At 49.7% G+C, this 17,474-nt stretch overlaps 1 gene segment (V, D, J or C); it reads right to left on the reverse strand.

Moving 5' to 3' along the window:
- Positions 1 to 9,736: 9,736 nt before the first annotated feature.
- On the reverse strand, positions 9,737 to 13,528 carry LOC106049914 (immunoglobulin heavy constant alpha-like; the record flags this gene model as incomplete). The annotated part of the segment is given in 4 exon segments: positions 9,737 to 10,261; positions 11,480 to 11,791; positions 12,380 to 12,703; positions 13,018 to 13,528. Coding segments are annotated over 4 exon segments (1,536 nt in total), but the record flags the coding sequence as incomplete, so codon positions are not given.
- Positions 13,529 to 17,474: the final 3,946 nt, after the last annotated feature.

Below are 17,474 nucleotides of genomic sequence, written 5' to 3' on the forward strand. Positions count from 1 at the left end.
TTGCAACTGCTTTCCACCCCCTCGCATCCTGCCCCTTGCATCGTGCTCTTTCCATCATGGTCTTTGCAAGTCCTTTGCGTCTCGGTCGTTGCGTCTTGGTCTTCCCACTACCCCCTTCGCAAATCCCTTGCACCTCTTTGCAGGAAGGTCCTTGCGTCGCGCTCTTTCCAAACCCTTCGCTTCGTGCTCTTTGCATCATGGTCCTTGCAAATCCTTTGCACCTTGCTCTTTGCAAATCCTTTGCACCTTGCTCTTTGCAAATCCTTTGCACCTTGCTCTTTGCACCGTCCTCTTTGCAGGTCCTCCACTTCGTGCTCCTCGCAGACCCTTCGCGTCCCTCGCACCGCGCTCTTCGTTCCCGCAGCGCCCTCTGCAGCTCCTGCAGCCTCCGCCTTCCGCAGCCTCCTTGTCCTCGTGTCCTCCTTGTCCTCGTGTCCTCCTCATCTTCCCCTGTCCTCGTTTTCTTGCATCCTCCTCGTCCTCGTGTCCTCCTCGTCCTCGTGTCCTCCTCGTCCTCGTGTCCTCCTCATCCTCGTGTCCTCCTCGTCCTCGTGTCCTCCTCCTCTTTGTGTCCTCCTCTTCTTCGTGTCCTCCTCATCCTCATGTCCTCCTCCTCTTCGTGTCCTCCTCGTCCTCGTGTCCTCGTCATCTTCGTGTCCTCCTCCTCCTCCTGTCCTCGTCATCTTTGTGTCCTCCTTGTCCTTGTGTCCTCCCCATCTTCGTGTCCTCAATTTCTTGTCTTCCTCCTCATCCTCGTGTCCTCCTCTTCCTTGTGTCCTCCTCCTCTTCATGTCCTCATCCTCGTGTTGTCCTCATCCTCGTGTCCACCTCATCCTCATGTCCTCCTCTTCGTGTCCTCCTCTTCTTCGTGTCCTCCTCTTCCTCGTGTCCTCCTCCTCTTCCTTGTGTCCTCCTCCTCCTCGTTTCCTCCTCTTCCTCGTGTCCTCCTCATCCTCGTGTCCTCCTCCTCCCCGTGTCCTCCTCCTCCCCGTGTCCTCCTCCTCTTCGTGTCCTCCTCCTCTTCGTCTCCTCCTTGTCCTCGTGTCCTCCTCCTCTGTGTCCTCCTCTTCCTCGTGTCCTCCTCTTCCTCGTGTCCTCCTCATCCTCATGTCCTCCTCCTCTTCATGTCCTCCTCATCCTCATGTCCTCCTCGTCTTCGTGTCCTCCTCCTCTTCATCTCCTCCTTGTCCTCGTGTCCTCCTCCTCTGTGTCCTCCTCTTCCTCGTGTCCTCCTCTTCCTCGTGTCCTCCTCATCCTCATGTCCTCCTCCTCTTCATGTCCTCCTCATCCTCATGTCCTCCTCGTCTTCGTGTCCTCCTCCTCGTCGTGTCCTCCTCCTCCTCACGTCCTCCTCGCGTCCTCACCTTACACCACCCTCAGCCTCGCTTCCCCTTGCTGCAGCTTGCCCGAGATTCTGGCCCTTTTTTCCCCCCTAAAATCCCACAAAATCGGTTAATCTACCTCTCCCAGAAGACCCTTCGCTTATTTTTGGGGGAGAAAAATGCAAAATTGGCTTTTTTTTTTTTTTTTGGAGGTCAGGCACACGCTGCAGCGACTGACTGCAAAAAAAGGGGGGCGGCCTGTGTAAGGGAGCCAAATGCAGGGCGGGCACCCCATGGGATTCCCCAAACCCGGCATTTTGGGTCTAAAAAAGCCAATTTAGGTAAAAAATAAATAAATAAACAACGAGGAACAGGACCACCCTCTGACGCACAACATGGAGAAATCCAGCTGCGCAAGGGATTGGCATGGCCCTGCCCCCCCCAACCCCCCAACCCGCTTTTGGGGTGAATTCTTCCATTTTTGGGGCCTCACATCTCATGATTTTGAGTTAAACTTTTCATTTTTGAGGATTTTGGGGGGTTATTTTCGGCCAGGCTTGCTCAGCGCCCCGCGTTTCCCAGCCCGTGGATGCCGCGCCGCCGCGTTCACCGCTCGCAGCCCCTGAAACCCCAGGGATTTTCCGTCCCTGGTGACAGCCGGACCTAAAATCGCTCAAAATTGACCCAAAACCAGCCCCCTTTTATTTATTTATTTTTTTCGTACTCCCGCGGCGACGGCGCTAACTCGCTCTCGCCTCTTGTCCCAAGCCTTCCTGGACGCCTACACGGAGGTGGAGGAGGACGACGACCTCAACAACCTGTGGACGACGGCGTCGACCTTCATCGTCCTCTTCATCCTCAGCCTCTTCTACAGCGCCACTGTCACCTTGATCAAGGTACGGATTTTGGGGGGGAAAACGCCCCAAAATGGGGCTGGTTGGGTGGTCACCGGGAGACGAGGGACGTGGGGATGAGATCCACCACGTCCAAGAGCCATTGAGTTGCGATGGTGCAACCTCCCATCACCTCCCACACTCATAAATACATTTTACCCTCAAAATTTTGCAAAAATCTCTGTTTTTTACCCCATTTCAAGACTTTTTAGCATCAATCCCATCTCCTATCGACTTTTATTTACGCAGAATTGGGTTGAAAGATGAAGAATTGGATCCAGCACATGCAACGAGCCATTAAGTTGTAACAACACAACCTCCCACCTCTTCCTCACACCCATAAATTCAAATTTTCCCCCCAGTTTTGCAAAAATCTCCATTTTTTACCCCATTTCAAGACTTTTTAGCATCAATCCCATCTCCTAATGACTTTTATTTACTAAAAATTGGGTTAAAAGATGAAGAATTGGATCCAGCACATGTAACGAGCCATTAAGTTGCAACAACATAACCTCCTATCTCTTCCTCGCACTCATAAATTCAAATTTTCCCCCCAATTTTGCAAAACTCTCCATTTTTTACCCCATTTCAAGACTTTTTAGCATCAATCCCATCTCCTAATGACTTTTATTTACACAGAATTGGGTTGAAAGATGAAGAATTGGATCCACCACATGCAACGAGCTGTTGAGTTGTAACAACACAACCTCCCACCTCTTCCTCGCACTCATAAATTCAAATTTTCACCCAAATTTTGCAAAAATCTGAATTTTTAATTAACCGAAAGCCTCATTTTCCCCATCTCCAGGTGAAATAACCCGGCTCCTGTCGGATTTTGCTGCCCGCCGTCGCCAGACGCCTTCTCCACGTGGTGCGACCCCCCTCCCCTTCCCTTTTCCTTGTAAATAGTCGCCGCGAAAAATAAACTTTTTTTTTTTTTTTTTTCCCTCCGGGCTCCGTGTGGTTTTGTGCGTGCGCCGTGCATCGTGCCAGGATTTGGGATTTTTTTTTTGGAAAAGAAATTGATTTTCATGTTTTTGCAATTTATTTTTTATTTTTTATTTTTTTTTTTTCGCAGTGGATTGCATGCTCTTGCAATTTATTTGGGGGTTTTTTTGCAATGGATTGCATGCTTTTGCAATTTTAAAAATTATTATTATTTTTTGCAATGGATTTCATGCTCTTGCAATTTGTTTTTGTTTTTTTTTTGCAACGGATTTCATGCTCTTGCAATTAATGGGGAAGGTTTTGCAATGGATTGCTTGCTCTTGCAATTTATTTGGTTATTTTTTGCAGTGGATTGCATGCTTTTGCAATTTTATTATTATTATTATTTATTTATTATTATGATTATGATTATGATTATTATTTTGCAATGAATTACATGCTCTTCCAATTTGTTTTAATTTTTTTTTTGCGATGGATTACATGCTCTTCCAATTAATTTGTTTTTTTTTGCAATGGATTGCATGCTTTTGCAATTTATTTGGGGGGTTTTGCAACGGATTGCATGCCCTTGTAATATTTTATTTTATTTTATTTTATTTTATTTTATTTTATTTTATTTTATTTTAATTTTATTTTTTTTATTTTATTTTATTAAGATAAGATCGTGTTGGGCCTTCCAAGATCTTGTTGGGTCTTCCAAGGCCACGTTGGGTCCTGAAAGACCTTGTTGGGTCTTCCAAGACCACGTTGAGTTTCCCAAGACCTTGTTGGGTCTTCCAAGACCACGTTGGGTCTTCCAAGACCTTGTTGGGTCTTCCAAGGCTATGTTGGGTCTTCCAAGGCCATGTTGGGTCTTCCAAGGCCGCATTGGGTCTTCCAAGACCACGATGGGTCTTCCAAGACCTTGTTGGGTCTTCCAAGACCACCTTGGGTCCTGCAAGACCTTGTTGGGTCTTCCAAGGCCATGTTGGGTCTTCCAAGACCACGTTGCGTCCTGCAAGACCTTGTTGGGTCTTCCAAGACTTTGTGGGGTCTTCCAAGACCACCTTGGGTTTTCCAAGACCACGTTGGGTCCTGCAAGACCTTGTTGGGTCTTCCAAGACCACGTTGAGTCTCCCAAGACCTTGTTGGGTCTTCCAAGCCCACGTTGGGTCTCCCAAGACCGCGTTGGGTCTTCCAAGACCACGTTGAGTTTCCCAAGACCTTGTTGGATCTTCCAAGACCACATTGAGTTTCCCAAGACCACGTTGGGTCTTCCAAGACCGCGTTGGGTCTTCCAAGACCGCGTTGGGTCTTCCAAGACCACGTTGGGTCTTCCAAGACCATGACCGGGCAGCCAATTAGCATCGGGAAAGGGTCGTTAGGGGTTAATTAGATGGGTTAATGATGGCGTCCCCTGCCCAACGGACCTCTGGGATTGCGGTGGGCCGAGCTTCGTGAAATGGGGCGGAGGAGGAGCAATAACCACAATCTCCACCTTCATCATGCTCTTCTTCCTCATCTTCTACAGCAGAGCCCAGGCCCCGCCCCCTCCGTCCCCACCTTCCCATTGGCCAACGGCCTCGGAGGGAGAACAAGCCACGAAACAGGGCGAAATCCACCAGAAAATGCCCCAAAAACCGTTCAAATCCCACTTTATTACCAAATTTCCCATCTTTGCTTCTCCGTTTCCGTATTTTCGATAAAAAATCCGCATTTCCCCGCGCTCCTGCCATGTTTTTTCCCATCACGCACCGCGTCCCTCCGTGCGAAAGGCGCCGGGGGCGGTTTTGGGGCAGGAAACGGCTATTTTGGGTGCGGTGACTCAGAGGGAGAAGCGCGGTTCAGGTAAACAGGACACATCTGGCCGGGGTGACGCCAAAATCCAGATGTTCGGCGCTGCTTTTTTTGGGGGGAAAACAACCAGTTTCTGCTCCCCGAATGACTCAGGCAGCGGCCCAAGAAACCACGACGGGGAGGAAAGAGGAGAAATGAAAATGGCTTTTATCGTAAACAGGATTTTGAGGTTTTTGGTCCAAAAAATGAAATTTTGGCTCCCCGGCACGCAATCAAGCCACGGAGGGGTGCAGGGCCAGGGAGGAAAACGGGGGAAAAAAATGAAATATTGGGTCCCTGGCATGCAATCAACCCCTGGGGGGGTGTGGGGTTGGGAAGGAAAATGGGGGGAAAAACTGAAATATTGGGTCCCCGGCACGCAATCAGCCCATGGAGGGGTGTAGGGCTGGGGAGGAAAATGGGGGAAAAAAGGGAGGTTTTGGGCAACTTGTTTGGGGTGCATCGAGGCAACGTGATGAAGAAAAGGGGGGGTTCTTAGTGTGATGCACCAATGTAACAGGGACGTCATTTTGGGGGAAAATGGGTTTTTTGAAGCTTTTTTTATTAGGATGAGACATATGAACACAAAGTGCTTTCATTTTGGGGGGAAAAGGGGTTTTTTTGGCAACCCGGTGGACACTGGGGTGCGATAAACCGATACAACAGGGCTTTTTTGGGGGGAAAAAATGGGTTTCCTGAAGCTGGATGAAGATTAGGCTGAGATGGAGCGACACGATGAGGCTTCATTTTGGGGGGAAAATCGTCTTTTTTGGTAACCCAATGGAAATTGAATAGGAAGCACCAACGCAACAGGGCTTTGTTTTTTGGGGGGGGAAAGGGTTTTTTGGAGATTTAAGGAGATTAGGGTGTGACGCACCAAACAACGTGTCTTCGCCTGGGGGAAAAACAGTCTCTTGAAGCCTGCCGGAGATCACCGAGGCAACGTGGCTCTATTTTGGGGTGGAAAAGGGGTTTCTCGAAGCCCGCGGAAACGGTCTGAAAAATCGTTTTATTCTGTGCATTTTCGAGAAAAGCACAAAAATTCCCGGTCCAACCCCTGGGACAATGGAGGGGGCACCCATGGGCGAAGACCTTCAGCACTCAGAGGACCTGGGGAGACACCAACGTTAAATTGCTCGGCCTTAATTAACGCTAATTATTATTGTTGGGGGGTGCAGGGGGGGAGTACCTTGAAGAGGGTGACGCCGGTGCTGTAGCAGAGGCTGAGGAGGAAGAGGATGACGAAGGCCACGGCGGTCCAGAGGTCGGTGACGTCTTCCTCCAGCTCCAGCTCCGGCTCCTTGCCCAGGACCACCATGATGCGTTCTGGGGAGGCTGACAAAAAAAGGGGCGGGAGTCAGCACCAAAAAGACGTATTTTCACCCAATTCCTCTCCAAAACCCTTCTGCAAGCAATGGGATCATGAGGATTTTTGGTACATGCACCAAAACCCCATATTTTCACCCGTTTTCCACCCAATTCCTCTCCAGACCTCTTCTATAAGCAACGGGGCCATGAGGATTTTTTGGTACATGTATCAAAAAGCTACATTTTCACCCATTTTTCCACATAATTCCTCCTCAAAACCCTTCTGCAAGCAATAGGACCATGAGGATTTTAGTGCATGCATCAAAAAGCCACATTTTCACCCATTTTTCCACACAATTCCTCTCCAAAACCCTTCCACAAGCAATGGGATCATGAGGATTTTAGTGCATGCACCAAAAAGCCACATTTTCACCCATTTTTCCACCCAATTCCTCCTCAAAATCCGTTCTGCAAGCAATGGGACCATGAGGATTTTTGGTGCATGCACCAAAAAGTCATATTTTCACCCATTTCCCAGCCAATCTTTCTCCAAAACCCTTCTACAGGCAAAAGAACCAGGAGAATTTTTGGTGCATGTACCAAAAAGCCACATTTTCACCCATTTTCCACACAATCCTCCTCCAAAACCCTTCAACAAGCAACAGGGCCAAGAGGATTTTTGGTGTATACATCAAAAAGCTGTATTTTCACCCATTTTTCCACCCAATTCCTCCTCAAAACCCTTCTGCAAGCAATGGGGCCATGAGGATTTTAGTGCATGCACTAAAAAGCTACATTTTAACCCATTTTTCCACCCAATTCCTCCCCAAAACCCTTCTGCAAGCAATGGGATCATGAGGATTTTTGGTGCATGTATCAAAAACCTACATTTTCACCCATTTTTCCACCCAATCCCGGTCCAAAGGCCTTTTAGAAGCGACGGGGCCACAAAGACTTCTGGTGCATGCACCAAAAAGCCGTGTTTTCACCCATTTCCCACCCAATTATTGGGCAAAACCCCACCGTGAGCAAAAGAGCAGTGGGTTGTTTTTTAGGTGCGTGCAAAAAAAGTAACAATAATAATAATTTTTGCCCATTTTCCACCCAATTCGTGTCCACGACCCCGCTGCAAAGTGGAAGTAGGATTTTTTTGATGCAGGTAGCCAAATTTCACATTTTCACCCATTTTTTTTTTACGCAGGTCACTTTTTCACCTATTTCCTCACCAAATCCCTCTCCAAAACCCTCCCAGCAAGGAGGGATTTTTGGTGCACGCAGCAAAAAACCCCATTTCCGCCTGTTTTCTACTCAATTCGCGTCTAAAACCCTGCGGCGAGAAAAGGGGAAGTGAGATTTTATTATTATTTTTTTGGGGCGAGTGCAGCAAAAAGCCACATTTCCACCCTTTTTTTTTTTCTCTCGTTTCTCTCTAAAACCTTGCCGCAAAAAAGCAGATTTTTTACAAAATTTTTGCTGCGTGCAACAAAGACCCCATTTTCCCCCGTTTTCTACCCAATTCTTGGCCAAAACCCTGCTGGGAGCAAACTGGGAATCCCTAATTTGTGTAAATCCTGCTCTTTCTCACCTCTCTTGATTAAAAAAATGGGCAAAAAAGAGGGGAAAACGGGTCATTTCGTCCTGCTCTTTCTCACCACTTCCTAAAAAAAATAGGCAAAAAAAAAAGAGGGGAAATGGAAAATTGATTTGCCCAATTCCTAATTGATTAGCCCCATCCCTAATTCATTTACCCTGTCCTTAATTGATTTGCCCCATTCCTAATTGATTAACCCAATTCCTAATTGATGAGCCCAATTCCTAATTGATTTGCCCCATTTCTAATTGATTAGCCCAATTCCTAATTGATTAGCCCAATTCCTAATTGATGAGCCCAATTCCTAATTTATTAGCCCAATTCCTAATTGATTTCCCCCATCCCTAACTGATTAACCCAATTCCTAATTGATGAGCCCAATTCCTAATTGATTTCCCCATCCCTAATTGATTAACCCAATTCCTAATTGATGAGCCCAATTCCTAATTGATTTGCCCAATTCCTAATTGATTAGCCCAATTCCTAATTGATTAGCCCCATCCCTAATTGATTTACCCCGTCCTTAATTGATTTGCCCCATTCCTAATTGATTTGCCCAATTCCTAATTGATTAGCCCCATCCCTAATTGATTTACCCCGTCCTTAATTGATTTGCCCCATTCCTAATTGATTAGCCCAATTCCTAATTGATTAGCCCCATCCCTAATTGATTTACCCCGTCCTTAATTGATTTCCCCCATCCCTGATTGATTTGCCCAATTCCTAATTGATTTGCCCAATTCCTAATTGATTTGCCCAATTCCTAATTGATTTGCCCAATTCCTAATTGATTTGCCCAATTCCTAATTGATTTCCCCCATCCCTAATTGATTAGCCCCATTCCTAATTGATTAGCCCAATTCCTAATTGATTTGCCCAATTCCTAATTGATTTGCCCCATCCTTAATAGATTAGCCCCATCTCTAATGGGTTTGCTCTGTCCTTAATTAATTAGCCCCATCCCTAACTGATTAGCCCCACCCCTATTTAATTAGCCCCGTCGCTAATTGGGGCTGGGAGATGGGTGGGTTTGGGAGGAGGTGGATGTGCTGGGTGAAGGCACCGGCATGTTTCTGTGTGATTTCTCTGTTTTTTGTTTTTTTTTTTTTTTTTTTTTACTATTATCTTTATTTTTTTCATCATTATCATCGTTATTCTGATTTTCAGAATTATCATCATTAATTTTTTTTTGGAATTATCATCATTAATTGTTTTTTTGGAAGGGATTGGGAGGAGGTGGACGCACCGGCTGAAGACACCAGTGCCATTATGTTTCTGCATGATTTCCATTTTTTTTTTATCATCATCTTTTTTTTTAATCCAACTTTTTTTCATCATTATCATCATTATTATTATTATTATTTTTGGAATTATTATTTTTTTTCGGAATTATTACCGTTATTATTTTTTTTTTCGGACGGGGATTGGGAGGAGGTGGACGCACCGGATGAAGACACCAGCGCCGCAACTTTTGTGCGTGATTTCCATGATTTTTTTTATTATCATCTTTTTTTTTTTCCATCTTTTTTTTTCATCATTATCATTATTATTACCATTATTTTTTTTTTGGAGTTATTATTTTTTTTTTTGGAATTATTACCGTTATTATTTTTTTTTTTCGGGCGGGGATTGGGAGGAGGTGGATGCACCGGATGAAGCCACCAGCGCCGTCATGTTTCTGCGTGATTTCCATGATTTTTCTTATTATCATCTCTTTTTTTTCCATCATTTTTTCCATCATTATCATTATTTTTTCTGGAATTATTATTTTTTTTCGGAATTATTACCGTTATTTATTTTTTTTCGGACGGGGATTGGGAGGAGGTGGACGCACCGGATGAAGACGCCAGCGCCGCAACTTTTGTGCACGATTTCCATCTTTTTTTTTTATTATCATACTTATTTTTTTTTCCCACCGGACTTATATTTTTTTCACCGTACTTTTTTTTTCTTTTTTTTCTTTTTCCGGATTTACAGCCCCCCCCCGGCCCGCGCTCAGTAGCAGGTGCTGTCGGAATCGGTGAGGATCACCGAGACGTTGACGTTGGTGGGTTTACCCGTGCTCTTGTCCAGGCTCTTCTGCACGAAGTTCAGCGGGATCCCCTCGTGCCCCACCACGCAGGCGAAGCTGTCCCCCCGCTGCCACTCGGACGCCGGCACGCTCAGCTTGCTGTAGACGCTGAAGAGCCCGCCGTCGCCTTCCTGGGGGCCGAAGGTCGAGAAGCTGCCGGAAGGCACCGGACGGTCCTGCTGGGTCCAGGTGACCAAGATGTCGCGGGGACGGAAGCCCGAGGCAAGGCAGGTCAAGGTCGCGGTCTCCTGGCGGGCCAGCTCCTCCGCCGGCGGGTGGAAGACGTAGACGGAGGGCGCCTGCACCGAGACGGCTGCGGGGCGCAAGAGAAGGTCAGGGTGGGCCGGGGGAGGCCTCCCAGTAAGACCCTTCCAGTTGGCTAGGTCCTTCCAGCTTGATAGACCCTTCCAGTAGGCTAGGTTCTTCCAATAAGACCCTTCCAGTAGGCTAGGTCCTTCCAGATTGATAGACTTCTCCAGTAGGCTAGGTCCTCACATTAAGACCCTTCCAGTAGGATAGGTCCTTCCAGTTGCCTAGGTCCTCCCAGTAAGACCCTTCCAGTTGGATAGGTCCTTCCAGTTGGCTAGGTCCTCCCAGTAAGACCCTTCCAGTTGGCTAGGTCCTTCCAGATTGATAGACCTCTCCAGTAGGCTAGGTCCTCCCAGTAAGACCCTTCCAGTAGGATAGGTCCTTCCAGTTGGCTAGACCCTTCCAGTAGGCTACGTCCTTCCAGTTGCCTAGGTCCTCCCAGTAAGACCCTTCCAGTAGGATAGGTCCTTCCAGCTTCATAGACCCTTCCAGTAGGCTAGGTTCTTCCAGTAAGACCCTTCCAGTAGGCTAGGTCCTTCCAGACTGATAGACCTCTCCAGTAGGCTAGGTCCTTCCAGTTGGCTAGGTCCTCCCAGTAAGACTTTTCCAGTTGGCTAGGTCCTTCCAGTTGGATAGACCTTCCCAGTAGGCTAGACCTTCCCAGTTGGCTAGGTCCTCCCAGTAAGACCCTTCCAGTTGGCTAGGTCCTTCCAGATTGATAGACCCTTCCAGTTGCCTAGGTCCTCCCAGTAAGACTTTTCCAGTTGGCTAGACCCTTCCAGTTGGCTAGGTCCTCCCAGTAAGACCTTCCCAGTTGGCTAGGTCCTTCCAGATCGATAGACCTTCCCAGTAGGCTAGGTCCTCCCAGTACACCCTCCCAGTGGACCCTTCTGCTGGACAACACCTTCTGGTGGGCACGTTCCTTCCAGGAGACCACACCCTTCCATCGGACCGGCCACGGCGACTCTCCCAGAAGCCCTTGCTCTCCATCTAGAACCTCTTCCAGTAGGCCAACCCCTTTCCACTCAGCTCCTCCAGCCAACTGCTTCCACTTGCCCCAAACTTCTCTTGGCCCAAACTTCTCCACCTTTGTCCCAAACGTCTCCGTCCTCACCCCAAACTTCTCCACCTTTCGCCCCAAACACCTCTGCCCTCGCCCCAAACTTCTCCTTCCCCACCGGGGCTTGCGAGCGGGGGCGGGAGAGGAACGGCGGCTTCCTACCTAGGTCTTTCTTCACCGACTTCTCGATGGGTTCTTGGAGCTCCGAGCCGGACACGGTGCAGGAGAAGGTCTCACCGCTGTTCCACTCCTCGGCGCAGACCTTCAGGACGCTGGTGAGGCGGTAGAGGCCGTTCTCCTGCTTCTCAGGCTCCCCGGAGGACACGTCCAAGGCGGTCCCGGCGCTCCGGGACCAGGAGAACTTCAGGTCTTCGGGGGCGTTGGCCGCCACGCAGGTGATGCTGGCGTTCTGGCTGAGGTAGAGGTCCTCCAAGGACGGGGGGAGGATGGAGACCTCCAGCTTGGTTTTGTCATCTGGGTGGGGTGGGGAGCAGGGAGCGGCGTTGAGCAGGGCGGGGGGGGGCAGGGGACACCGAATTCTGCATCCGAACGCTCTCCCCGACTTCTCGATCCCACCAAAAATACAGAGTTTTGGGGCATTTCCCCATATTTCCCCATTTCCCCTTTTGGGGCAGATTTTGGGACCTCATTCCCACCAAAAAACAGATCTCCGGGGGCGCGAATCCCCCCTGGGACCTCTTGGCCGAGCACCTGACCCTTAAAAACCCACCCCAGAAGACGGGAATTGGGGCGTTTTCCCAGAAAATTGCGACCGCAACGCGCTTTTTCCTTAATTTTTGTGGCTTCGTCCACCTATTTTCTTAATTTCTGCTTTTTTAGGTCCGAAAGCCACCGTCGCCACTTCGCTTCCTGGCATCGCGGTGTCACTCACCTGGCCGCGTGTCGTCTCGTGGTGTCCATCCACCTCCAAAGACCCCACCCAACCATCCATCTTGACCATCCATCTCCAAAGACTCCATCCAACCATCCATCCCGACCTTCTACCCATCCATCCACCTCCAAAGACTCCATCCAACCTCCCGCCCACACCACGGCCCTCACCTGTGCAGTAGGTGCTGATGGACTTGACGATGGGCTCCTTGAGCGACGCGTGGGACACCCTGCAGGAGAACTCGGCCCCCTGGTCCCAGCTCTGCCGGCTGACGTTGACCTGGCTCCACTGCGTGGCCTTCTTGTTGGAGCACCCGCTGCAGCTGTAGTTGTCCTCCTCCAGGTTCTGGACCACCCCGTTCACCAGCCACTCCACCTGGGCGTTGCTGCCCTCCAGCCCCTCGATGAGGCACACCAGCAGGACCTTCTTCTCGGGGTCTTCTTGGGTCGGGTAGCTGAGGAGCTTCACCTCCGGTGGGTCAACACGACACACGTCTGCAGAAGAAAAGGATCAGAACCCAACTAGGAGTTGACCAAGTCATCGTGCAAGGCCAGGAGCAAGGTTGAAAGCACTTCCAACCCATCTAGGAGTTGACCAAGTCTTCACTGAAGGCCAAGTCCAACATCAACCCAACTAGGACTTGGCCAAGTCATCATGGAAGGCCAAGAGCAAGGCCAGGAGCAGCACCAACCCAACTAGGAGATAACCAGGTCATCATGGAAGACCAAGATCAAGGCTGACACCACCCCCAACCCATCTAGGTGCCGACCAAACCATCCCACAACACCAGGACCGACGTCTTCCTCACCGTCTCCATTGATGACTTCGGTGTGAGAGGTGGAGGTGGCCGCGTGGTTGACCTTGCACTCGAAGGAGTTGCCCTGGAGGCTGCTGGCCGGCACCGTGAGCTGGCTGCTGGCGCTGTAGAAGCTGTCGCTGCCCTGGACGGCCGGGAAGGTCACCTGGTCACCCGCGACGTTGGACACCCAGCTGATGGTGACGGGCTCGGGGAAGAAGTCGCTCACGAAGCAGCCGATGGTGACGTTGCCCTCGCAGTCGCCGGGGCAGGGGACCAGCGAGTAGGCGGTGGGGGCGGTGGCGGAGACTGCGGGAGCAGGAGGAGAACCCCCAAATTTCGGTGGCGGCCGGAGGACCGTCCGCCACCCCCAGCAGGTGGAGGACCTCCGCCGAAAGGCGATGTGAAAGCGACCCCGAGACGCCGGGCCCCGGGGGACCTCGTGGCCAGACAGGGGGGGAAGTTCACAAGGGCAAAGAGTTTCCTCCCGACGCCGTTTCTCACCCCAAAAAAACCCACCCCCACGTCACGGCGTCGCACCGAGGTCTCCCACCCACCCGCCCGCCCCCGACCCCGAAATATTTCGGCGCGCGGCGTCGGCTGCGCCGCTCCCCTGCCCTCGTCCCATTTTGGGTTCTTCTACTCGTTTTGGGACCTTCTGATGGTAAGGAGATGCTGGGGTGGGGGGTGGTCTGGAGAGGACACGGGGCTGCTTTTGCTGAGCGGGGCTGGAGGAAAAAGGTGGCTTGATTGGCTGAAAATTGGGGTTTTTCTATCAAAAATTGAGGCTGAGCCTCACAAAAATGGCAAAAATTTGAGGTTCCTAGAAGAGGTCGAGGTTGAGCACCACCGAAATGGCTCAAAACTGATTTTTTTAAAAAATAATTTTGCAGCTGAGCGTTGCTCGAAGACCTCAAAATTGGCTTTTCTAGAGAAAATCGAGGCTGAGTATTTCTGGTAGGGCTCAAAATCAGATTTTTCTAGAGAGAACTGGGGTTGAACAGCGCAAGCGCAACCCAAAATTGGAGTTTCCTAGAGAAGATCGAGGTTGAGCATCACCGCACAGCTGAAAAAGCGAGATTTCCTCCAAAAATATCGAAGCTGAGCGTCACTGAACAGCTCAAAATTGAGATTGCCTCTAAAAATATCGAAGCTGAGCATCACTCACTGACGGCTCAGAGATGGGATTTCCTCTAAAAATATTGATTCGGAGCATCTCTGCGCAGCTTAAACACGAGATTTCCTCTAAAAATATCAATTCTGAGCATCACTGAACAGCTCAAAGACAAGATTTCCTCTAAAAATATCGATTCTGAGCATCTCTGCGCAGCTCAAAAATGAGATTTCCTCTAAATATATCAAATCTGCGCTTCACCGACTAGCTCAAAGATGGGATTTCCTCCAAAAATATAAATTCTGAGCATCACTGAGCAGCTCAAAGACAAGATTTCCTCTAAAAATATCGATTCTGAGCATCTCTGCGCAGCTCAAAATTGAGATTTCCTCCAAAAATATCAAAGCTGAGCATCACTCAACAGCTCAGAGATGAGATTTCCTCTAAAAATATCAATTCGGAGCATCACTGAACAGCTTAAAAATGAGATTTCCTCTAAAAATATCAATTCTGAGGGTCATTGAGCAGCTCAAAATTGAGATTTCTTCTTAAAATATCAAATCTGCGCTTCACCGAGTAGCTCAAAGATGGGATTTCCTCCCAAAATATCGAATCTGACCATCTCTGTGCAGCTTAAAAACGAGATTTCCTCTAAAAATATCGATTCTGAGCACCACTGAAGAGTTCAAAAATGGGATTTCCTCCCAAAATATCGAATCTGACCATCTCTGTGCAGCTCAAAAACAAGATTTCCTCCAAAAATATCGATTCTGAACAGCTCAAAAATGGGATTTCCTCCAAAAATATTGAAGCTGAGCACCACTGAACAGCTCAAAAATGGGATTTCCTCCAAAAATATTGAAGCTGAGATAATTTTGAGATAGTATTGAAGCTGTGCACGGCTTAAACTCGATTTTTCCATGGAACTTCAAGGCTGAGAGTCCCTCAAAAACCTCAAAATTTGGATTTTTTTTTTCTTTTTTCTGAGAAAATCGAGGTTGAGCATCGCTAGCATGGCTCGCACTTGAGCTTCGTGAAGAAGGTCGAGGTGAGGACCTCCAGCACAGCTCCAAGCTGGGTTTTTTTTCTAGAAAAGTCTCAAGGCTGAGCACCGCTGGCTTGGATGGAACCTGAGCACGGTGGGTTTCATGGGGGAATTTTTTGGGTGAGCTTTGCTAAAACAGCTAGGTGGGCTTCCATAGCTCATCTCGGGGGGCTTTGCTAGCACATCTAGGGGGAGCATGGCCAGAAAACCTGGATGAGCTTCCCTAGCCCGTCTAGGTGGGCTTCCCTAGCACATCTAGGTGGGCATGGCCAGCAAACCTAGGTGGGCTTCCATAGCACGTCTAGGTGGGCTTCCCTAGCACAGCTAGGTGGGCATGGCCAGCAAACCTAGGTGGGCTTCCATAGCACGTCTAGGTGGGCTTCCCTAGCACATCTAGGTGAGCATGGCCAGAAAATCTGGATGGGCTTTGCTAGCACACCTAGGTGGGCTTCCATAGCACGTCTAGGTGGGCTTCCCTAGCACATCTAGGGGAGCTTCCCCAGCAGATCTAGGTGGGCATGGCCAGCACTCCTCGGTGGGCTTCCATAGCACGTCTAGGTGGGCTTCTCTAGCACGTCTAGGTGAGCATGGCCAGAAAATCCGGGCAGGCATTGCTAGCACATCTAGGTGGGCTTCCATAGCACACCTTGGTGGGCTTCCCTAGCATGTCCAGTTGAGCTTCCCTAGCACAGCTAGGTGAGCATGGCCAGAAAACCTGGATGAGCTTTGCTAGCACACGTAGGTGGGCTTCCATAGGACCTCTAGGGCAGCATGGCCAGAAAACCTAGGTGGGCTTCCCTAGCACATCTAGGGGAGCTTTGCTTGCACATCCAGCCGAGCATGACCAGAAAATGTAGGGGAACTCTGCTAGCACACCTAGGTGGGCTTCCATAGCACATCGAGGTGAGCATGGCCAGAAAAATCTAGGAGGGCATGGCCAGCACATCTCGGTGGGCTTCCCTAGCTCATCTAGGGGAGCATGGCCAGAGAACCTGGGTGAGCTTTGCTGGTACATCCAGGCGGGCTTCCCTAGCTCACCTAGGTGGGCGTCCAGAGCACGTCTAGGTGAGCATGGCCAGAAAACCTAGGTGAGCTTTCCTAGCGCATCTCGGTGGGCTTCTCTAGCAGATCTAGGTGAGGATGGCCAGAAAATCTGGATGAGCTTTGCTAGCACACCTTGGTAGGCTTTGCTAGCTCATCTGGGTGGGCTTCCCTAGCACACCTAGGTGGGCTTACTTAGCACGTCTAGGTAGGTTTCCCTAGCACATCGAGGTGAGCATGGCCAGAAAAATCTAGGCGAGCATGGCCAGCAAACCTAGGTGGGCTTCCAGAGCACATCTAGGTGAGCTTCCCTAGCGCATCTAGGTGAGCATGGCCAGAAAACCTAGGTGGGCTTCCATGGCATGTCTAGGTGGGCTTCCCTAGCACGTCTAGGTGAGCATGGCCAGAAAACCTAGGTAAGCTTTGCTAGCACATCTAGGTGGGCTTCCATAACATATCTTGGTGGGCTTCCCCAGCGTGTCGAGTCGAGCTTCCCTAGCACACCTCGGTGAGCATGGCCAGAAAATGTGGGTGGGCTTTGCTAGCATGTCTAGGTGGGCTTCCCTAGCCCATCTAGATGAGGACGGCCAGAAAATCTGGATGGGCTTCCATAGCACATCTAGGTGGGCTTCCATAGCACGTCTAGGTGGGCTTCCCTAGCTCATCTAGGTGAGCATGGCCAGAAAAGCCAGGGGAGCATGGCCAGCACATCCAGGTGAGCTTCTCTAGCAGATCTAGGTGAGGATGGCCAGAAAATCTGGGTGGGCTTTGCTAGCACACCTAGGTGGGCTTCCATATCACATCTAGGTGGGCTTCCCTAGCACATCTAGGGGAGCTTCCCCAGCAGATCTAGGTGAGCATGGCCAGCATTGCTTGGTGGGCTTCCATAGCACATCTCGGTGAGCTTCCCTAGCTCATCTAGGAGAGCATGGCCAGAAAATCCAGGTGAGCATTCCTAGCACATCTAGGTGGGCTTCCATAGGACATCTGGGGAGCTTTGCTAGCACATCCAGCTGAGCACGGCCAGAAAATGTAGGGGAGCTTCCCTAGCACATCGAGGTGGGCTTCCCTAGCACGTCGAGTTGAGCTTCCCTAGCACACCTCAGTGAGCATGGCCAGAAAATCTGGGTGGGCTTTGCTAGCATGTCTAGGTGGGCTTCCCTAGCACATCTTGGTGGGCTTTGCTTGAGCATCTGGTTGAGCATTGCTAGAAAATCGAGGTGGGCTTCCCTAGCACATATTGGTGAGCATGGCCAGAAAAGCTAGGTG

The sequence above is a fragment of the Anser cygnoides genome, chromosome W (assembly GCF_040182565.1).
Source record: "Anser cygnoides isolate HZ-2024a breed goose chromosome W, Taihu_goose_T2T_genome, whole genome shotgun sequence".
NCBI classification, from domain to species: domain Eukaryota; kingdom Metazoa; phylum Chordata; class Aves; order Anseriformes; family Anatidae; genus Anser; species Anser cygnoides.